The sequence below is a fragment of the Schistocerca nitens genome, chromosome 4 (genome assembly GCF_023898315.1).
Source record: "Schistocerca nitens isolate TAMUIC-IGC-003100 chromosome 4, iqSchNite1.1, whole genome shotgun sequence".
NCBI lineage: Eukaryota > Metazoa > Arthropoda > Insecta > Orthoptera > Acrididae > Schistocerca > Schistocerca nitens.
The window spans coordinates 732,632,235-732,656,766 of record NC_064617.1 but is presented as its reverse complement, the minus strand read 5'-3'; the positions used below and the strand labels follow the sequence as shown (position 1 = coordinate 732,656,766).

General features: G+C 44.6%; 1 protein-coding gene across 3 annotated transcripts in view; it reads right to left on the bottom strand.

Moving 5' to 3' along the window:
* The window catches only part of LOC126252923 (tetraspanin-9), a 548,137-nt gene that overhangs the window by 29,694 nt on the left and 493,911 nt on the right, over window positions 1-24,532 (bottom strand). For all 3 annotated transcript variants that reach the window (XM_049953912.1, XM_049953913.1, XM_049953911.1), the window contains one exon: window positions 5,924-6,115. In XM_049953912.1, the coding sequence (XP_049809869.1) occupies window positions 5,924-6,115 (192 nt within the window). The remainder of the gene's footprint in view (window positions 1-5,923; window positions 6,116-24,532) is intronic.

Here is a 24,532-nt window from a genome sequence, read left to right as displayed (position 1 = left end):
TGCCGACTGCTAGCATATCGTTGTTTTTCTGCGTTAGACATTGATAAGTTTGGTGTAATTTTTAAATGTTCTCCAGCACTATGCATTTCTTATGTTTTTCACAACATACGTTTATGCATACCACTGTATTCCGTTTGTTTTTGTACTTCAAATATGTGTTGTGGTTTGTGTTTTGTAGTGTTGCCAACATAACCTTTACCGAGCGAGATGGCGCAGTGGTGAGCACACTGGACTCGCATTCGGGAGGACGAGGGTTCAATCCTGCGTCCGGCCATCCATTCTAATTTAGGTTTTCCGTAATTTCCCTACATCGTTCAGGAAAATGCCGGGATGGTTCCCTTTGAAAGGGCACGGCCGACTTCTTTCCTCATCCTTTCCTAATCCGATAAGACAGATGTCCTTGCTGTTTGGTGTCCTCCCCCAACCAACCCTACCTCCAACATAACCTTTCGACTACTTTTTCTTTGATATACAACGAGTTTTAGAGGAGAAGGTGAGGTGCGATTAGTGAAATGAAATTGTGAGGTGGGGGGGAGGGGGGTTAAGTGGAGTGTTGTGGGAGAGTGGGAGGGGGTGAAGGAAGAAATTACATGAAAAAGAAAAGAGCCTTTTCCATACTTCACCTCCTTCTTCTCTCTCACAACCCCCCCCCCCCCCCTCCCTCTGCCCTCACAGTTTCATTTCACTTCTCGCTCCTCACCTTCTCTATCTCACACTCTGTCACACTGCTACATAATTATGTCCACTCATCATGGTTTTCCCCTCCCCATAATAAAAAAGAATCCCTCCATCGCTATTCCTTCTCTATTCTTATATAGTACGTAAACACACAGAAATATAATTAAATAGAATGATACATATACACATATATAATAATCAAATTTTTTAAAAAAACAATAAAAATGTTGTAGGTTAAAGACAAAGTAGTGGAGAGGTTATGATAGCAACTCTACAAAACACAAAATACAAGACAGACTTGAAGTACACAAACAAACAGAATGCAGTGGTGTGCATAGAAGTGTGTTGTGAAAAACATAAGAAATGCATAGTGCTGCAGAACATTTAAAATTAGACCAAAATTATCAACATCTAAAGCAGAAAAACAACGATTTGCTAGCAGACGGCATTTCCCGATGTAAGCGAGAAATCAACCGAAAATCACCGTAAGTACAAATCAATTTATTCTTAACGAACTGTTTTTCGATCTAAAAGCAAATTAAAGCGAAATTACTTAATTACAGACCATTGATGATGCTTTACCTCAATAAAGCGAAACTCATCTGGTGAAAAAAAAATCACGCATTTTTGTAGTTGCAACGACAGAACAAAAATTCCCTCAAGAATTATAAAACAACTACGGACACTATGGCTACACAAATTAAGAATTTAATCTCTTTAACTTCTGCCTACTCTTCATCACTACTACATTGTGATCTGAGTCTATATCTGCTCCTGGGTTCGCCTTACAATTCTTTAAGTGATTTCGGAATCTCTGTGTGGCCATGATGTAATCCGTCTGAAATCTGCCCGTATCACCCGGTCTTTTCGAAGCATACCACCTCCTCGTGTGATTCTTGAACATTCGCTATTACTAGCTGAAATTTATTACGAAAGTCATTTAGTCTTTACCCCTCTCATTCCTTGTCCCAAGCCCATATTCTCCTGTAATCTTTTCTTCTACTCCTTCCTCTACAACTGCGTCCAGTTCCCCCATGACAATAAGATTTTCAACTCCCTTTATGTACTGCATTATACTTCCAATATCCTTTATACTTTCTCTCTGTCTTCATCTTCAGCTTACGACGTCGGTATGATGTATACCTGAACTATGGTTGTCGGTGTTGCTTTGCTTTCGATTCTGACAAGAACAATCCTATCACTAAACTATTCACTGTAACACACTCTCTGCCCTACCTTTCTATTCATAACGAATCCTATTTCCGTTATACCATTTTCTGCTGTTGTTGATGTTACGCTATAGTCATCTGACCAGAAATCCTTGTCCTCTTTCCATTTCACTTCATTCACCAAATTGTATCTAGATTGAACCTTTTCATTTCCATTTTCAGATTTTCTAGCTTTCCAACCACATTCAAACTTGCGACATTCCAACGCCCGACACGTATAACGTTATCCTTACGTTGATTATTTAGTCTTTTTCTCATGGTCACTTCCCCCTTGGCAGCCCCTTCCAGAGATCCGAATGGGGGACTTTTTCGGAATATTTTGCTAATGGAGAGATCATCATGACACTTTTTCAATTACAGGCCACATGTCCTGTGATACACGTTATGTGTCTTTAAAGCTGTGGTTTACATTTCCTTCTGAATTCTCAAGCCGTTGATCATTGCTGATTCTTGCGCCTTTAGGGGTAGTTTTCCACCGCAAGGACAAGCGAGAGCCCTAAACGTCTGTCCGATCCACCGCCCTCTCTGACATGGCCGCTGGCAGAATGAGGGTGACTTCTTATGCCGAAGCCTTCGGCCACCAGCGCTGTATATTAATCAAAATTGATGCGGTGGCGGGTTTCGAACCCAACCCTGAGGATCCAAATGATATTTTCATTCTGCAGTGGAGTGTGCGCTGATATGAAACTTCGTGGGAGATTAAAACTGTGTGGCGGACCGAGACTCGAACTCGGGACCTTTGCCTTTCGCGGGCAAGTGCTCTACCATCTGAGCTACCCAAGCACGACTCACGCCCCGTCCTCACAGCTATTGGCAGATACTTGCAGAAGTAAAGCTGTGAGGACGGGACGTGAGTCGTGCTTGGGTAGCTCAGATGGTAGAGCACTTGCCCGCAAAAGGCAAAGGTCCCAAGTTAGAGTCTCGGTCCATCACACAGTTTTAATCTGCCAGGAAGTTCCAACCCTGAGGATATTTCAATTACCAATCAAAGACTCTACCATTTTTTTAAAATTCGATTTTGTTCGTTACATTTGTTCCGGGCGAACGTCGCATGACACCCGTTGAAGTTCGTTGTTGATCCATTCACTCAGTTTTATTATTATTATTATTATTATTATTATTATTATTATTATAGTGGCCAGCTAACCCTCTGACCGAACACGGTGAGCTACCGTGCCGACAGCACCCCTAGACCACGGGTGCAACCGTGGTCGTAACAGCGTCATTTAATTATTTCTGTTTGATAACTATTGAAAAAGTACCCTTTGGAGGGGACGTAAAGCGGCCTTGTTTAGCACCTTTTTCCGAATCGCCCAGGTAGCTCTGTTGAGTTGTATCTGTGCTGCCGTTTCAAGTCAGCGATCACAAAATATTTTCGATTCTAAAAAAATGAAACAAGAAGCGACTCACTTTTGGTTGGGGGTTGGGTTGTTTGGGGGAGGAGACCAGACAGCGAGGTCATCAGTCTCATCGGATCAGTGAAGGACGGGGAAGTAAGTCGGCCGTGCCCTTTCAAAGGAACCATCCCGGCATTTGCCTGGAGCGATTTAGGGAAATCACGGAAAATATACATAAGGATGGCCGGACACGAGACTGAACCGTCGTCCTCCCGAATGCAAGTCCAGTGGAAGATGAGGGAATTTTCAGTTGACACTGGTTTCTTTAGAACTTTTAACAACCCGCCACTATTTCCTGGAAGGATAAACTCTGTTTCTATTTCCTTGGAGTGCCGTACGGGGATGTTAATTGTCGTTCTCACATAATAGATATTCTATCTTTATGGTTGCACTGGGCACCATTACATCTGTGTGATTCCTTCGACAGTCAGGTGCTTTCCTGAGAAAGAAAACGGTGGATATCGTCGGAAGCTCGGATTAGTAAATTAATGTGACAAGTGTGCCCAAAACAGTTCATTCATAATTGTTTTTTATTTTTATGTGAAAATAAAATTTAATCTATAAACGTAATTTCAGGTATAGGTGTAACTTTACTTCATTTGTATAAAACTGTTCTCTTTAGACGCACAGCAGATGGCACGTTCTGACAGTATGGTCGCTGGCACGCTAGACAGAGATGGCGCAAGCCTGTTGTCACCTGTGCGGAAACGAATTCTCGTTCTCAGCCCTGAGCTAGCTCACCCTTGTGTTCCGAAGGGGCGTCCGACATACTGTGCTGTTGCCTGCTAAGCTTCATCCATTACAAATGGTCATCTTAGTTGTTTATGCTCAGTTATTCGGTACTCTAGTCAGACACTACTGACCTGAAGAATTGTTGGTAATACTGGCATAATGTATTAATACAGTCGTCTGCAGACTGACTAGCTATGGCTAAACCGTCTTGCTGTTAAACTGCTTCTCCCTTACCATGTCGTGGTCATACGCAGCTGTACCCCCACAATTACCACTGCCCCTGCCCCCTTTCCTACCACCCGTCTGCACAGGTAGAGGTCAAGTTACTTTGTCCGCGCTGTACTACCAGAAAATATCCGGCACAACAAATTTCAAAAAGAAATCCTCCACGACTGATGTCGACTTTTTGGCACAAATAATAAGTTCCTGCGTTTCGTGTGAGCTGCAGAGCTCCGTGTGTATGAAACAAAAGGTTCGTTTGAGCAGTTAGGTTTACATCTACACAGCACGGCAAAAAGCTAGTAGAATGGAATACAAATTTCGTGTAAAAAGAAAAAAAGAAAGAGGCAGTTTCTTGTGTAGCTTACACCGGAATAAAGGACAACAAATTTCATGACTATTTCAAAATGTGTAAAAAATTAGCGTGGTTGTCTGTGAGGCAAAGAAACGGTACAACTGACAGTTTATATTCTACTCTAGGAATAAATATGAAGCCATGTGGGGAGTTAAGACGATAAAACACGGTATGCTGCCAGTCTACAATTTAGCATAGAATGGCATTCTATAAATTTAAGACGCAAACACAAATTAAGAAATATCTTCAGGCCTAGAGGATGTAGTAGACAAGGGCCTTGTGGTCGAAAAAAGACTTTCACAGAAGGTAGATTTGTGAAATTCTGCTATAGCTGTCATTATATTTGAAACAAAATATTTAGTTCAAAATTAGTGACCAAATTTGCCTACTTAGGCGGCTTCAAGTCAATGTTTACGTATGTTCGTACGTATATAGCATTAAGAGATCTTACAGTGTCATAAAAGGAACAGGACATCAGAGACTACTCCAGAAGCATCGGAATTTCATAAACCATACTAAAATGCTTCATTCCGCTCTAATTACACATTTCCATGTCCAGATGCACTCATGTGTTTTTCGTGATACCAGTTTTCTTGGAGGTCCAGTACTGTATTCTTATGTTTGCTTCTTTATAATGGTATAACGTCATTCGTCCCAGAAAATGAAATTTTGAACTTGAAATTGAACGAGGTTGAAAGTAGCCAATAAGGCGGAATGAAACACTTCGTTTCAAATAAACTAACTGCCTCAGCGGAAAAAAATTAATAGAAGCAAATTTCTCTATAAAACAGACAGATATAGCTTCATTAAGACATTAATGGTTGATTGCTAATAACGTGGAAATAATATAAAATTGAAACTACAAACTTATTTTGGTCTTTCATGGTTATGAGAATGTATATTAATTCACTTGATGGCTCCCGGCCACAGAAATCTGTTTTGATTTCATTTGACGTGGGAGCTGTAAACGAAGAGACCAGCAATATTACGAAGACACGAAACATATACACGGGTCACGTGGGGAAGGATCCCCCACTATAACTCAGCTTCCTCTGCGCATGCGCGAAACTGGCAGCTTGGGAGCGCCAGAAAATTTTTTCCGGGTAGCTTCCGGCTACTTGCTGCTACTGCACATACGGCAAAGAGACACGCTTCAAGTAGCCAGAAGCGGGAGGAAGGCACTGCTCATACGCGAATTCAGCTCTGCTCATGCGCACGAGCCCGCTGGAAACTGCTCATACGAACCTAAAAATACTCTGTTATAGTCGTCGAGAATGAAATTCTCACTGCCGGTCGATCGCAATCATGCTTACCGTGATGAGCATGCAGCGGCTCTGAAACCAGGCGCCGCAGCAGCCGAAGAAGGCGATGACGAAGACGATGACGCCTGCGGCGATGAGCATGCTGTCTGCGCTGACGGCCGCGTACTGCGGCAGCAGCGTCGTGTAGCCCTCGTACGCCAGCCGCAGCCAGATGCCCACGCCCAGCAGCCCGCACCCCGACAGCTGCAACATTCGTGCACTGCCTTACAAGACACATCACACGCTGCTGATGATAACGTGTTAGGTTGGGTGCACAACAGCAAGGTACGAGGCGTGTTTTTTAAGTAAGTACCGTTTTGAAATTAAAAAAAAGACGTGCTAAGATATCTCAATAATTTTATTTTTACATGAAAGCCTGTACCTTAATCTACTTTTCTACATAATTTCCGTCAATATTGAGGCACTTGTCATAACGTTGTACCAGTTTTTGAATACCCTCCTCATAGAAGTCTGCCGCCTGACTTGCTAACCAATGCATCACCACTGTTTTCATTTCGTCACCTTCTTGAAGACGCTGACCGCCCAGATGTTTCTTCAACTGCAGGAACAGATGGTAGTCACTGGGCGCAAGATCGGGGCTGTTCGGAGGATGATCTAGAGTTTTCCATCGAAAAGATGTGATGAGATCTTTGGTCTGGTCATGCGGACGGGAATTGTCTTGCAGCAAACGATGCCCTTGCTCAACGTCCATGGACTGTTGCTTTGATTCTGGTGTGACGTAGGCCACCCTTGTTTCATCACCCGTAACAACTTGGCTTAAGAAATCGTCACCGTCGTTGTGGTACAGATCAAGAAAAGTCAATGCACTGCCTAAACGCTTGGTTTTGTGCACATCCGTTAACATTTTCGGTACCCAACGTGCGCACAATTTTCGCTAATTCAAGTGCTCGGTCACAATCCCATACAAAACACTACGACAAACATTAGGAAAGTCATCCCGCAAGGAGGAAATCGCAAATCGTCTGTTTTCTCTCACCTTATTGTCCACTTCCTGCACCAAACTTTCATTAACGACCGAAGGACGCCCACTCCGTTGTTCATCATGCACATTTGTGCGGCCATCTTTAAATGCTCTCACCCACTTTCTTACCATTCCATCACTCATAATGTTCTATCCGTAAACTGCACAGATCTCACGATGAATATCGATCGCTTTCAGGCCTTTAGCACTAAGAAATGTTATAACAGCTCGTACTTCACAGTCGGCGGGACTCACGACTATCGGAGGCATCTTAAACACTCAGTACACAACGTAAACAAGGAAGAATCAGACTGTAATGGCGTCAGTGCGTAGATTAAGGTACAAGTTTTCATGTAAAAATAAAATTGAGATATCTTAGCACGTCTTTTTTAATTTCAAAACGGTACTTACTTTAAAAACACGCCTCGTATTTAGCACCCTACTGAAACTGCATGAGACTAGTGTGGATAAAAATGGCAGACTAATAAAACTTCAACATGACTTAAAATAGAAAATATCATTAAAACATGTACCCTGTTTTAAACATTGTATTTAAGTCTCCTGTCTTTTTATACATCCGAGTTTGTCTGCAACGCCTTTATCAACGCTATCGAAAAAATTAGTACACCTGTAAAGACGACGTCGATTTTCATCCGATGACGGCAAATATCACCTGGGATGTAGTGAGAATGGTTTCAGCATCGTCCGCCAATAGATAGTGTACTTGCATAGCTACCAGAGCGCTCTCTGTCTACCCTCTAATAGTGAATTCCCACAGTCATTAAAGTCTCAATGTGGTGTATATATGTAAAGCAAGCAGACTACCATGCCACAGGGACGCACTCGTTGATCAAATAGTGGCTTTCCAAGCGGTGGGATGGTCCTCTCGGAGCATCGTCACATTAAGTTGGGTGTGCTGCGTCAGTTGTGCAACGATGCTAGTAAAAGTGATAACAGAACATTTTTCACACCCTTTCTCGATCTCCACGCAGCGTAATCTCCCACCAGGATCGTTCTATACAGAGAGGTCCAAAGAAATGTATCCACTGTTTAAAAGTCCATAACTTGCAAACTAATTGACGGAGTTGTCTCATTTTTGGTGAAAGTGTAGCTTCAAGTCCAACTTAAAGATATCATTGTAGGTGTTCGAAATGGTCACCATTAACATACAAACGATGCCGCCGAACTGCAGCACGAACTACTGACTGCAACGTGTTCAGTTGGGATATTTGCAAATGAATGTACGATGGATTCTCGAAGTTCATCCAATGTGCGTGGCTTTTGTCGATAAACGACGTCCTTTAGTATTCCCCACAGGTAAAAGTCCAGACGAGTTAGGTCTGGGGAACGTGGTGGATACTCCACAGCACCTCTACGGCCTATCCAACCTCCTGGTAGATTTTCGTCAAGATACGCCCTAACACGATTTTGGTAGTGGGCTGTGGCACCATCTTGTTGAAAGTAAACTCTTCCGTTTCCATACAAGTCTCGGATGGCAGGTAAAAGGGATGTCTGAAGCTTCTGAAGGTACACTTCACCGGTAACTGTGCCGTCAAAGAAGAATGGCCAAATCAAGCCCCGGTAAGACAACCCACACCACACATTTACTCCTGGCAAATTCACGGCCTTGTCTACATGGACGTTCGGATTTTCGGCGACCCAGTATATGCAATTGTGGCGATTTATTGTACCATTGAGTTTGAACTGTGCCTCATCAGATCACACAACCATCTCTGCAAACTCTTCATCGTTGCGCACCATGTTAGTAAACCACTCGCAGTACTCCATTCTACGATATGGATCGTCCTCGTTCATTGCGTGTAGCAATAGTGGGATGTAGCACTTCCACTTTGCTGTCTTCAAAATTCGCCGAACACTTGAGCGACTCACTCCAGTTTCACGGGCAGACTGTCTCACAGACTTCTGTGATGAGCGAGTGAATTGTTGTAACACACGACGGGAGATAGCTGGACTTGTTACTGTTACAGGTCGTCCAGATCGTTGTTTGTGTACATCTTTAACACAGCCTTCGGCTTCAAATTTGTCTCGAATTCGATGAATCGTTATACCTCTCGGTGGCTCTGTTTGATACTCATTTCGCCATTGCCCTTGAACCTCATTAATGTTTTCGTACTTAAAACACCACTTCAAAACTGACTTCCTTTCATCGAATGTAAGCCTTGCACCAGCTATGTTTACTCGAGTAACTTGGTGCAACTAAGAACAAAACGCTGACTATCTGGTGACTATCATCTGACAAAAGAAAACAACGCAATGCAACGCTTGTGTGGCGATTGCCGGAACTACGAACTATTTCGCTACCAAAGATGAAACAACTCCATTAATTAGTTTGCCAGTTATGGACTTTTAAACAGTGGATACATTTTTTCGGACCCCTCGGTATTGTAAGGGAAACAGTGGTATATCTTATAGCTACTACAGCACAGATAAGTGGGCTTGCAACACCAAACGTGTCAGCAAGAACTATTGCAAACCGGTTATTAGCAGTGAGAGACTATGGGCACGCACAGCTCTAGCCCGTCTTCGCCTCACGTCACAGCTTCGACGTGCACGGGTCGACTGGTGCCGTCATTGGATCACTTTGGAGGTGGTATGGCGCGCCTTGGTCTTAAGGGATGAAAACATATTCTGCCTGCACTTATGTGAAGGTCGTTTGCGTGTGCAGCATAGATCTGGTGAGTACTATCTCTTTGAGTACACTCGATCAAGACACGCTGGCGCCATCCCATGCCTTATGGTCTGGGATGCGTTCACCTCTGGTGCTTCTGGAGTGGACGCTAACCAGTGCTCAGTACGTGCACAATGTTGTTTCAGATCTGTTCTTTTGCCGTTTTTTCAACAGGAAGGTGACACATTGTTCCAACAGCATAATGCCTGCACACACACACACACACACACACACACACACACACACACACACTGTCCGTGAAACTCAACATGCTCTGCAACACGTGCAGTAACTTCTTGGCCTGCACGATCTATGGACTTCTCTCCAAACGAGTATGTCTGGGATATAATGGGAAGAGAAGTGACTCGTCAATCCTCTTGCAGACCTACGTGAACAGGCCAGCGGGCGTTTCATAACGTATCCTGGAACAGTATTCGATATCTGTTTGATCCACTGAATGCCAGAGTCAGCACCAGCCCTGCTGCCCATGGAGGTTACACTATGTATTAATATGGGTGTTTCAGCGTGGGTCGATGCCCGGTATCTCGTAAACGCTTGTGCTAATAATCTGCAAATATAATCATTTCATGCACTCCACATGCACTGTTGCATCAATAAATCTTGAGTGAATGGGAAACCTCTAAAAGGGTACATTAACTTTTTCCTGTAGTGTATTCTAAATAGGTTGTTTCAGATGGAAACTGTTTTATTCGTCATAATCTAAATTCTACGTAATAAAAGTTGGTTCCAAGGTAATATAAGAGACTTTTCTGCCACTGCATAAAACTGCTTGAATTATCCATCCCTTTCCATATTTGTAACGAAATAAATTCTGACAAGGCAGTGGAATGAAATAACGGCGACAAGAGAAAATTTTTGATGTACTGGAATTCGAGCCCGAATTCCCGCTTGACGAGAGCGGTCGCTTCAATCGCACCTGCTCATTCAGCACGCTTTCCGTCCGACCAAAATTCCCATAACGCGCCCTGTCCACAATACGCATTGCTCACCACATCCTTTCTATACTGAACTTTTTACTTGTCTTTGTTTTATCACCTTTCTCCGCGTGGTTAAGTTTTCATATTTGGTTTGTCTTTCAGATATTACCTCCAGCTTTAATAGCTTTACTGACATGTACTGGAAATAGGAACCACCTCTCATTCACAGTAACACAATAATTTTTATGACTAAGCCTGGACTGTCGGACATGTCCACATGGCCACCATTCTTTATCCATGAGCGAGGATGTCTCTCGGTACTTTCTGTGTGGATGCACCTTAATTTCCGAACCCCTGTGAGACTTAGCACAATGTAACAAGCAATAAAGATAATTGGGTGGGGGCGGTACTTGGGCGTAACAAGTTAAGAATTTGGATCGGACACTCCTCGTGTCCGGTTGGCCGAGACGGCTGGAGCAACCGTAGGCATTTCAATGCCTGTAGGAGGCTGATGGTCCTCATTTATAAAATCTTGTAGTCCTGGAAAGGCTGATTTGAGAAAGCTGTTCACCTTAATTTTTATTCTTTTTTAGAAAAGAAATTAGGGTATTTCAGTCGAAGCAAGAAGTAAAAATACTTCTACTCCGACAACTAGCTTTACTTGAAAGACATTGAATTAATTTCTATTAAGTAACTAAAACATCGATGATGACAAGGATGTATCCAAAATTATCTTTGTAAGTTTGATCACGAATATCTGAGAAATGGGGATGGATAGAAATATGCGATTTCTTGCATAATCTTCATACATACCTAGTTTTTTCTTTTTTCCTTCTTCTTCATATTAGTTGCTGACGAAAAGGGCTACCTCCAACATACGGTACAGTGTGTGATATGGTCGATAGAGACGAAATCTGGCATCCAGGTCCAGCGGAATTTCCAGAAAAGTTGCAGAAGCGCACCATCACGTCCGACCACCAGAGAGTGAGACACGAGGTTCAAGAGATCCGGAAGTGACGTGAAGAGGACGAGTTCCACGCGTCCGAGAAAGAGTGATGCAGTTGTGGAACAGCTACTACAGGCATTTATACGGAGTGCAGCCAAATCGAGCATCTCAACAATTGTAGCTACCACCAAACGTGGCGAACAGGGTACTACTCAAGGGACTGAAGCTTCATGTGTACAAGATGTAGCTGCTGGACGCGCTTCAACCTTACCAAAGGCAAAAGCGCGAAGCATGAGTTGGATCGTCGATGACCCAGATTATCTGAAAAAGGCGAGATTCACGCACGAAGCTTGATTTTGTGTGTCAACGAAGGCAAAGCGACATTAATGTGAAGATCTGTAACTTTGAGGACCCCCCACTTTTATACGGAAATTGCGCACACCAGTCCGGAGGTAAATTTGTTGTGTGGTCTGTTTCTTCTTCTTTGCAGAGGCGTCGACAGTCTCAACTGTTTATCCGGACGTGTTGGACCAGTTTGAATTTTCACAGGTTGAACAACTGCAACCTTATGTCATGTGCAGCAAGATGGCGCCCCTCCTCACTGGGCCTCGATGATTGGGAAGGCCTTGGACGGCATTCCCAGGTAGCTGGGCTGGCAGAGGACCCATTTCCTGATTCCCAAGGTCTCCAGACGCAACCACATTACATTTTTTTCTTTGGGTTTTGTGAAATATGCTGTCTACCAAACCCCGGTGCTGTACCTGCAGAAGCAGTGAGTTCGCATTAAAAGCAGAAGTCGCAAACGTTAATGAGGACATGCTAGCCTGGACTTGAGAGGAAGTCTAGTATCGCTCAGATACCCTGCGTGCTATAGATGGAGCGCCAATGGCCTTGCCGCAGTGGTAACACCGGTTCCCGTCAGGTCACCGGAGTAAAGCGTTGTCGGGTTGGGCTAGAACTTGGATGAGTGACCATACGGTCTGCCGAGCACTGTTGGAAAGCGGGGTGCACTCAGCCCTTGTGAGGCAAACTGAGGGGCTACTTTATTGAGAAGTAGCGGCTCCGGACTCGGAAACTGACATACGGAAGGGAGAGCGGCCTGCTGACCACATGCCCCTCCACATCCGCATCCAGTCATGCCTACAGCTGAGGATGACACGGCGGCTGGTCGGTGCCGATGGGCCTACATGCCTACATGCCGTGTTCTGGAGTAGTTTAGTTTAGTTTATACAGATGGAGCACACACTGAACTCTGTTCAGAGGCTATTAAAACCTTAGGTATGTGTGAACTTACGTCGCAACCACATGTTTATACCTACACCCACATCTGAAATATTCGTGATCAAAATTGCAAATATCAGTTTGGAACACTTAATACATAACTAACTTTCATAGCATGTCGACTACACAAAATGCAGTTTCAGTTTCATAACACTCTCACCAAACAATCACTTGATATACATCATGACAACATTGTTTGATTTTTATTTTGGCATTTTAATGGCTTTTTCTTTGTGTTTTTTGTCCTTTTTCTCTTTCAATCCTGTACAATCAATCTCCATGTACATAACGCGTTGTCCTGACTGGCTAATCATTGCCCAACCCAAGCCGCTAAGAATAGAAACTTGATATTGGGAGAGGGTGTTGACCTTATTCCGTAGGAATCATTGAAGACGCGATTTTTCGAAATTCCTCCCCTAAGAGGGTGAAATAGGGGATGAAGCGTTTTTTGAAAATATGTCGCTATTAAGGCAATATTGACGGTAGAACTACAAAAGTTGGCTTTTGGTTTTTCGGTTAGAAATAGAAAAGTATTTGCTTCAGCATTTTTGTAAATTCGGCCATTAAGGGGTAAAATAGAGGGTGAAAGTTTTTTAAAATAAATTATTATTACATTACTGATAAACCAACAATGCAAATGGTTCAAATGGCTCTGAGCACTATGGGACTTAACATCTGAGGTCATCAGTCCCCTAGAACTTAGAACTACTTAGATCTAACTAACCTAAGGACATCACACACATCAATGCCCGAGGCAGGATTCGAACCTGCGACCGTAGCGGTCGCGCGGTTCTAGACTGTAGCGCCTAGTACCGCTCGGCCACATTGGCCGGTGTGTTTCAGTGTTCTTAGAATTAGGGGATGAAAGTTTTTATGGAAACACTTCATTGCGAAGGCATTTTTGAAATTAAATCTGAGTTTTTATTGGGCTTCTCAGTTAGAAATAAGAAAAATACGTCGTTCAGTGTTTTTTGGCAATTTCAAGTCCTGAGGGGGGTGAAACAGGAGAAGAAAATTTTTATGAAAATACTTCGTTATGCTAAAACAAGTATTAAGGTGAAAATTTGTATTTGACTTCTAAAGAAATGTGTCAGGGGATGAAAGTTTCAATGGAAATATCGCCACAAGAATTCTAAATGCAGGATTAACGACGACCTCCGACTCCAGCCACCAGAATCGCTTTTTGGTCCGAAGTACGTTCGGGGAAGACCATGGCCTCAATAAGGAAGAAAAATTTAGAAGAAGATGTTTCAATTTGTGAACAATACAAAAATTTGATTTAAAAAGATTCCAGTCAGACCATACTGTCCACACGAGCAAAGCAGCTGGCGCTGAGCTAGTATATTATAAACACGATTAACATGCTAATAGAACTTTTAATTTGTGAGGGTTATCCAATGTCATTTGGATGCACTGAATTATTTGTATAGTTGGCCATCAGAATAGCTTAGAATTAAATGAAACTTGATTCATAAGACACGTCGTGATTGTGACGTACATCTTGTTCGACTAAGTAGGTATGACGTCATAAGCAACTGGCATAAGAGCAGCAGCCTCAAGTGAAGGGGAGCCCACGACAGTGTAAATGCTTCCGCCCTACATCGACGAATGCAGTGGAAAGACGCTTTTTCAGATGTGTACTGCTTTAGCCTAGGGTCGGTGAACCAACAATGAGGCAACGAATCATTTCAGTGCTATGTATTCCTGTTTTTTTTTTTTGTTTTTATACTGAACATTATAAATGTGGATTACCCGAAGTTTTTGTTTATTATTTACAGTGTAATGGAATGGTTACCCTGCAACCCTGGACCACCAACAACCACAAGATAAGTACCCAATATCTACAGAAGTTGTGTAATTTAGACTCTGATGATGGGGGCGACACACACACACACACACACACACACACACACACACACACACACACACACACACACACACACAGAGAGAGAGAGAGAGAGAGAGAGAGAGAGAGAGAGAGGGGGGGGGGGTTGGGAAGGGTGGGAGGGAGCGAGCGAGCGAGGGACGGAGACGGAAATCACGCTTTTTAGTGATTCTAAAACATTCGATGAGAAAGAGAAATTTAATGGAAATAATAAAAAAAACGTATATCAGAAGGCTGTGGCTGGTTGTAATCTGGCATAAAATGGGTAAACCAGACCCTCTGCAGCACACCAAAATCTTCAGCCTCGAATTCGAACACTGCACAAAATTTTAAAGGTTTACCACACCTGTCTTTTCACCAGCTATAACACAGGACAGATTCCTACTTAAATTTACTTCTGTGTTCTCATCACAATATGAAATGCATTCGGTAAAAATATGGCGCATAGTGGTTTGTACGCCACTGGTGTCACTTTCTGGAGGAGTTCCTTCTGCCGGGGTGGAGTATTAAAGCTATCTGTTACGGAACATTGTCCCATTCAGAGGCAGATCGGGATTACCTCACCCCGCCGGAATGACAGGTGCGAGGTTCGCCACAGCTGATTTCACTGAGTGCAACTTACTGTTTCTCACTGGCAGCCATTCCTCCTCCCACAGTTGTTTCGCTCTCTGACTCCATGACTCCACAATGAAATGACCCGGTGAGCTTCCTCCAGGTTCACTCACCGGTTTATTCAAAGCCACCCGGTTTACTCACAAGAAGAGTTTCATTAACTACAGCCAGTTCATAATGGAAAAGGTTATCCTAATAAGGAAGTGGAACGAATACTACCCCCAAGAAGAAAGACATCCAGAACTAGAAAATGAACAACAGTGGCCAACAGAAATAGTTCCCAATTTCTTATCCAGAAGCTTGCGGATTACACTGGAAAAGCTTTGGCAAAGTATGCAATTACAACGGTTTTTAAGCCAACCAAGTAAAAACATGAATTTCTTATATCTGTGAAAGATTTACGTCGGTCACAGGCGACCGCTGGTGTGCAAGAAATTCTGCGCAGTTGTGGCAATGTGCATGCACACTGGAACCAGGAAAAGCAGTGTTATCAACCCTTTATCGAACACATGAGGAAACGTCACTTTGGACAAACTGATAAGTTGGCAGTAGCGTAGCAACGCGTTTTACAGTGTGGACACCACGAAATAAAATTTCGTGAGGCTAGCGTTTTAGTTAAGACATTGCGTTGCTGGGCACAATAACGTAAATCAGCCAGTATAAGTTTATAATAATTGTTATCATTTTAACAAAAGGCAGTTAATTTCGATAAAGTGTGGATGCAGACTTGGCTAAAAGGTAGAAATTCGCACAATCGATTATCTACAGTGAGAACGATAACACGTCAGAGTAAATGCAATGCCTCGAGGCTGAAAAATGGAGTAAAAATAACTTCGTGACAGGACTGTCAATGTATGCCTAGTACCTGTAACAGTAATACATACATTTAGTATCGCGTGAGGAATCATTAGCCGTCTTATACAGCTGACAATGCCCCTGTAAAGTCGAAACCCCTTGCGCTCTCTACATAGCTGTGGTGTTTCAGCTCTGAAGATGTCTCTTACAGACGGCGAAGAAATGTTAGTGTACAGTTGTGGGTGTCGATTCAGACGTCTCATTCCTTTAAGTTTTAACAAGGATGTCTTCCAGCTACGTTCAAAGACGCTTTGAAACATACGGTTCAAATAGTTAGGACATCCCATACTCTCCCCTTTACACAGGATGACACCGCTTTCACACTGATATACCATTTACAGAACAAACGTTGAAATATAACAACAGGTTTCACTCTTTGAAAACCGCAAAACATGGCAGTATTTGTATTCGGAAGTTACCATCTTTGATACATGCGCAATCGAGCTACAGGTTCAACAAACATTTTGCGACAATGCGCACAACTAAGCTGTTACCACTCTAGCGCTGAATGATTAATGTAGTGAGGTATGGCACTAAACTGAAGCCCTGATAATAATATTGAGCTATCTCGTATAGCTTACTACGTGTGGCATCAGAATGGATAAAAAGCTTATTTTCACGTCATGAACGTTGTCTCACCAAAGAAAAACTTTTTGTTGTTTCTATAATACAGACCACCTAACAATCTAAAGACAACATTCCGCTCAATGTGTAATGTAAGGCAAATATGAAGCAGCATCCGACTTTGAAAGTTTTCCACAGAAAACAACTGGCTCCACTGATGAAGGACCTGACTGCTACCCTTGCAACTGCCCAAATAACAATTAAGAAATTATCCAGCTCGCCCACAGTACAGCAGTAACATTAAAAAATGAACTTCGACTACTGGAATCAAATATCTCCAGAAAATCGACTGGAAAAATAAAGTGAAAAGTTGGCTTGTGCTGAAAACTTGAGAACTGATGCAAGAAACTTTAAGAACAGAAAACCAAAGAAATTATGAAGCAATAAATAACTGCAGCAGTCAAGAAAATCGAAAGATACGACGCCGGGATTACCAATTTAAGACAAAATCAAAATTTTCAATCCAATCAGAGGCAGTTCTGCCAGATACTGAATCAGCAAACCGACACAGAAGCTGGAAAAAACGGAGAAGAAGCAACAACTCATTCCAGCAAAGACCTCTGGGAAACTGTAAAGAACTACAACAAAAGTGCAACAAAAGCTTAAAAATAAATTTTCTAAGGATAGAATGCAACGGCTGGAGGTAACACCGGAAATGGGTCAGGGAAGAGTGAAGGAAGTGAAGACTTGGACATCCACTGGCAATCATTTACAGCATGGCTTGTGGCTCAGATACCTGAACAGTCTGTAGGTGATAACGGCCGAACTGTTTAGCACAACGTTGAAGACATGTAACATCAGTGAATGTATAATAGCTGCGAAAATTTATTTAGTACAGGAGGTGCAATACCTGGAACTTACAGGCCAATATCATGCTTGTCCACCATGTTCAAGTTGCTGACAGAGATCATAGCCGACAAAATTCAGGACGTTTTGGAAGAATACGTCATACCAGTAGAACGAAAAGATAACAAGCGAAGGAGGAGCGGCACAAAAGACCAATACATGGTAGACAAAATGATACTGGAAATCTGTGAAACCTAGAAAATACCTCTACATACGACCTAGATAAACAAAAAAGCCTCTGAGTAACTGCCACACAGCTGAGGCATAAAATCCCTGGAAACCATCGGGGTCAGCAACATCGTCAGGCAATTCACAGATAATGCTATGAAACACTGGAAAACAGGACTCAGAAGGTTAGGACTAATTGATATCAAGAGAGCCATTTTCCAAAAGGACTCTTTGTCCCCAGACTTTCTCCAGACCATAACGCTCCCTCCTCCGGTCTGGATCCTACCGACGATTGTTGCAGAGCCGTAAACACCAAAGACCATCAGTCCGATGGAGTGTAAAACATGATACATCTGACAAGGCCATCTGCCGCCACTTAGTGCACGTCCAATTGCGATATGGCGTGCAATTACAACCTTGGTTACCTATGAACAGCAGTCGGCATAGGTTCATGAACCATATCCTGCGGAGAGGCCTGAGGAGTCAGTGTTGGTAATGCATTGGTTAATCTGGGAGGGCAGTTGCTCAACAGTTGCATGTATATTCGCCCGCAGCCGTCATGCACCCTTTGGTGCATCACAGTTGCCTCCCCATCTGTTTTGGATGGCACCATTTTGCCATTCATGGTATATTTTAACCACGAAGGCACACGAACAGCTTACAGAATTAGCGGTTTCGTAAATGCTTCCGCCCTTGGTCAGAAGGCCAATGATCATGCACTTCTGGACGTCAGATAAAATGCTCGGTTTCCGCATTACGACAAAGACTGCACTGTTTACTGCGTCCGCCCCGACACGCTTTATACACTCCTGGAAATTGAAATGATAACACCGTGAATTCATTGTCCCAGGAAGGGGAAACTTTATTGACACATTCCTGGGGTCAGATACATCACATGATCACACTGACAGAACCACAGGCACATAGACACAGAGGCAACAGAGCATGCACAATGTCGGCACTAGTACAGTGTATATCCACCTTTCGCAGCAATGCAGGCTGCTATTCTCCCATGGAGACGATCGTAGAGATGCTGGATGTAGTCCTGTGGAACGGCTTGCCATGCCATTTCCACCTGGCGCCTCAGTTGGACCAGCGTTCGTGCTGGACGTGCAGACCGCGTGAGACGACGCTTCATCCAGTCCCAAACATGCTCAATGGGGGACAGATCCGGAGATCTTGCTGGCCAGGGTAGTTGACTTACACCTTCTAGAGCACGTTGGGTGGCACGGGATACATGCGGACGTGCATTGTCCTGTTGGAACAGCAAGTTCCCTTGCCGGTCTAGGAATGGTAGAACGATGGGTTCGATGACGGTTTGGATGTACCGTGCACTATTCAGTGTCCCCTCGACGATCACCAGTGGTGTACGGCCAGTGTAGGAGATCGCTCCCCACACCACGATGCCGGGTGTTGGCCCTGTGTGCCTCGGTCGTATGCAGTCCTGATTGTGGCGCTCACCTGCACGGCGCCAAACACGCATACGACCATCATTGGCACCAAGGCAGAAGCGACTCTCATCGCTGAAGACGACACGTCTCCATTCGTCCCTCCATTCACGCCTGTCGCGACACCACTGGAGGCGGGCTGCACTATGTTGGGGCGTGAGCGGAAGACGGCCTAACGGTGTGCGGGACCGTAGCCCAGCTTCATGGAGACGGTTGCGAATGGTCCTCGCCGATACCCCAGGAGCAACAGTGTCCCTAATTTGCTGGGAAGTGGCGGTGCGGTCCCCTACGGCACTGCGTAGGATCCTACGGTCTTGGCGTGCATCCGTGCGTCGCTGCTGTCCGGTCCCAGGTCGACGGGCACGTGCACCTTCCGCCGACCACTGGCGACAACATCGATGTACTGTGGAGACCTCACGCCCCTCGTGTTGAGCATTTCGGCGGTACGTCCACCCGGCCTCCCGCATGCCCACTATACGCCCTCGCTCAAAGTCCGTCAACTGCACATACGGTTCACGTCCACGCTGTCGCGGCATGCTACCAGTGTTAAAGACTGCGATGGAGCTCCGTATGCCACGGCAAACTGGCTGACACTGACGGCGGCGGTGCACAAATGCTGCGCAGCTAGCGCCATTCGACGGCCAACACCGCGGTTCCTGGTGTCTCCGCTGTGCCGTGCGTGTGATCATTGCTTGTACAGCCCTCTCGCAGTGTCCGGAGCAAGTATGGTGGATCTGACACACCGGTGTCAATGTGTTCTTTTTTCCATTTCCAGGAGTGTATATCCATTGATAATGTAGTCACCTGCAGTGTGGATATTGTCCTTCGACGTTCAACACAGGCTGTGGTCACATTAATGTGGCTGGACCGTGTATAACCCGTCAGTAGGTAAAAGCTTACGAGATACGCTGACATAGGTAATTATTAATATTTAGAAGAAATTATTAATATCGAGTCGGATATATAAGGCGGTGTGTAAGAACCGACATGATGTAGGGAAGGGATCAGAGTGGCATTCGGCCGGCCGAAGTGGCCGTGCGGTTCTAGGCGCTACAGTCTGGAACCGCGAACCGCTACGGTCGCAGGTTCGAATCCTGCCTCGGGCATGGATGTGTGTGATGTCCTTAGGTTAGTTAGGTTTAAGTAGTTCTAAGCTCTAGGGGACTGATGACCTAAGATGTTAAGTCCCATAGTGCTCAGAGCCATTTTGTTGTAAGAAAAACAATAAAAGAATCAAAATAAAATAGGAAAAGAAAGAAGGAATATTAAACAACGTATCTCCCTATGTGTCGCTCCGAAAGAGAATGCGAAGATTATGCTAATTACAGCGCGCATAGGGAAAAAAAACACGCATTTTTCCAGCGCTCAAATTGCGATCTGGAGGAAACGAGACCCTAATGTGTGAGAGCAAGTACCCTCCTCCAAGCAGTTCACAGTGGTGTACAAAATCTAAATGTCGATGCAGATTCGATCTTTTACACGCAACCTGTCGGTCCTTCATACAAAAGCGTTGCACTTCTAGGGTAGTGCTTCGTTACACACGGTCCAGTCACTTTAATGTGACTTTAATTGGACATCAGCGTACAGTAACACAGACGGTAGGTGAGCTGTGGAAGGTATATAAACAGTGCCGAGGGGACGTGGAGAACATTGCAGTCGCTGTCGTAATGCGAAAACAGAGCGATCTATATGAAGACCAAAAGAGCATGATCGTTGGCTTTCAGGCCAAGAAGCATTTTCGAGACCGCTAAGGTTGTTAACTTACTTGCGGCTGTGGTTAAAGTATACCACGTATGGCAGAATGGCACTATCCGAAACCGGCGCCGATGCGACTGAGCTGCACTGGCCATAGATGACACGAGTGAACGACGCAGCAGACATTTATACGGGCGAATAAACGTGCATCTGTTGAGCAAAGGACTATCCAGATGAACCAAGAGGCTAAGTGGGAAGTGTCTTTTTAACCACCGTCAAGCGAACGTTGATGCATATGGGCCTCCGCAGCAGGCGCCTGGTCCATGCATGCCGATTGCTGTTCATTGGCGACGAAGGCTGTAATCTGCACGCCAATGCCGCAACTGGACGTATATTGAGTGGCGGCAGATGGTCTTTCCGAGATGAATCACGTTTTATGCTCCATCGGACAGAAATCAAACACCCTGTAACAATGGTCGTAAGGGTCCAGGACGGACGAGGATGCGTTATGGTCTGGGGAATGTTTCCGCGGCATTCCCTAGGTGATTTCGTCATTCTGTAAGGCACAATTGATCAACACGAGAATCCATCAGTTGTTGGCAACCACGTCCATCCCTACGTGCAGTCCACGGCACGATGACGTACACCAGCAGGACAATGCAACGTGTCGCACAGCTCGAAGTGAACCTGTGTTTACAGTGCTTCCCTGGCCGCCAAACTCTCCAGTTTTAAACCTTATCGAGAATGTGTGGGACCACCTCGATTGGGCTGCAAGCGCTGTGGATCGTAAATCGCGAAACCTAACCACGGCATTGGAGTTCCACGTCCCTGTCTGTACCTCCAAGAATCTCAATGACACGCTTCCTTTCCTACACGTCTCACCGCGGCACGCGCATCAAAATATTGTTATTCAGTCTTAACACATTCATGTGACTGGATAGCGATGATGAGAGGATGGTTATTTTTTTATTTTTACAAGTCGTAAATAACGGACTCATGCATCTCTTTCTCTCCTCCTCACTCGTACTTTGCATTACAAAAGTAAACAAGAATGATCACATGCGTAAATTCTAATGCAGTTGGTGCCGGCGGGGGTGGAGACAGAGGTGGCGAAAATTTGTTGCCTTCGCAGATACATTGTTCGGAAGACTGTGTAAAGCAGTATTTATTTTCCCAGTTGGCCGCCACAGCGTTGGGAGGTCCCTGGCGGCCCACCGAGCGGCCAACAGCAGGTACGCAGCGGTCGCGGACTAGACTAGATTTATGCGCCGCCCACTTTTTTTAATATCGCAGGCGGCGTCGCCACACGCGCTGCTTAACATGCAGCGGGCTCGTCCTCGTTCAGAGGCGACCCCCGGCATTCCGCCACTGCTAATGGCCGCGCTCACGGCCTACGCTAGCTGCCGTCTCAAATAGTCGCCCGGTTTTTTCTACACACTTTGGTTCCCGGGGAGACTTCTACACGTTTGTGTTGGAACTTATGCATTTTTTCTGCCTACATTTTATCCATTCATTCGCCTAAGTACAAGGTGTACAATTTTGCTTCCGCCGTTTTTTTTCCCCAACATTTTAAGCTTTCAGAATGAGATTTTCACTCTGCAGCGGAGTGTGCGCTGATATGAAACTTCCTGGCAGGCAAAGATCCCGAGTTCGAGTCTCGAGCCGGCACACAGTTTTCATCTGCCAGGAAAGTTTCAAAAAAATTGTTCAAATGGCTCTGAGCACTATGGGACTTAACATCTATGGTCATCAGTCCCCTAGAACTTAGAACTACTTAAACCTAACTAACCTAAGGACATTACACAACACCCAGTCATCACGAGGCAGAGAAAATCCCTGACCCCGCCGGGAATCGAACCCGGGAACCCGGGCGCGGGAAGCGAGAACGCTACCGGACGACCACGAGCTGCGGACGGAAAGTTTCATTTGATGCTTTAATGAAACAAATTGGTTACACATATATCATTCAAAGTATTTTCCATCGCTGACCACTACTTTCTCCCATCTTTCGGGCAGTGTACGAATCTCGCGTCGAAAAAGTTGTTCATCATTTGAAGCGATCCACGAATCCATCCAATTTGTGACTTCTTCATGAGATCGGAAGTGTTGGTCAGCAAGGCCATGCGCCATTGATCTAAACAGGTGATAGTCAGAGGGACCAATGCCTGGAGAATACGGCAGGTGGGGTAGGACTTCCCATTTTAAAGTTTCCAAGTACGTTTTGACCTCTTTTGCAACGTGGGGTCGAGCGTTGTCTTGCTGCAAAATCACTTTATCGTGCCTCTCGCTGTGTTGCGGCCGTTTGTCTTTTCATGCTCTGCTCAGACGCATTAATTGCGTTCGATAACCAGCACTTGTGATTGTTTCACTTGGTTTTAACACCTCACAGTACACGACGCAGAGCTGGTCCCACCAAATGCAGAGCATGATCTTGGAGCCGTGAATATTCGGTTTGGCCGTGGACGTGGAAGCATGGCCGGGATATTCCCATGAGTTTTTGCGTTTAGGGTTATCGTAATGAACCCATTTTCTTCTCTGGTCATAAGGTGATGCAGAAATCCCTTCCGTTTTTTCCTCTGAAGCAACTGTTCACAAACACACAAACGCCGTTCAACGTCTCTTGGTTTCAGCTCACGCAGGAACCAAGTTCCTTCTTTCTGAATCATCCCCATAGCGTTGAGACGTTCTGAAATGGCTTGCTCTGTCACTCCCACTAATCGTGCCAATTCTTCTTGAGTTTGAGGAGAGTCTTCACTCAGCAATATCTCCAATTTTGCATCTTCGAAAACATTCTCTCTTCCACCAGTATGCTGGTCTATGACGTTAAAATCACCGTCCTTGAAGAGTTGAAACCAGTAACGACACGTTCTTTCACTAATAGCGTCCTTACCATAGGTATCTGAGAGCATTCGATGAGACTCAGCCGCTGTTTTCTTCATATTGAAACAAAACAGTGACACGTCCCGCAAATGACTGGAATTAGGCTCGTAAACTTATATGTTCAATCAAGAACTTTATGATGCAGACATAAATCGACTAATGTTTGAATGAGGTTATGCTGACCGAGGTCCAAGCTAGCTGCCTGACGTCTGCGATCTGTTTCTTTCGACCGCTACTTACCGTTGTCGCCACCTATCGGCAAACGGCGGTAGCTGCCTGACGTCTGCGATCTGTTTCTTTCGACCGCTACTTACCGTTGTCGCCACCTATCGGCAAACGGCGGAAGCAAAGTTGTACACCTTGTAGTTTACGGTGAAGATTAAAACGTGATTGCCCACAGAAATCAAGCCTGTGAAGCTAGCGAGAAAAATGAACATTAATTTTCTTATGTTTGTAGAAACACCTATCGGATGTTTCATCGTTCTTTTACTATCTGTTTTTCCGGTGCATGATACAGAGAGAACGTGGACTCCTGTTTAGTTCCTAATAATGTGAAGTATATTATTTACTATGGTGCGATGTCAACTTCAAGTGGTAGTTTCTTATTTCACTTGATCTATGTGTCTGCGTTAACGGTATCTGTAATACTTCGGAGAAGCAAGAAATTTAAGAAGAGCAAGCGAGGCCGGCCGAAGTGCCGAGCGGTTCTAGCCGCTTCAGTCTGGAACCGATCGACCGCTACGGTCGCAGGTTCGAATCGTGCCTCGGGCAT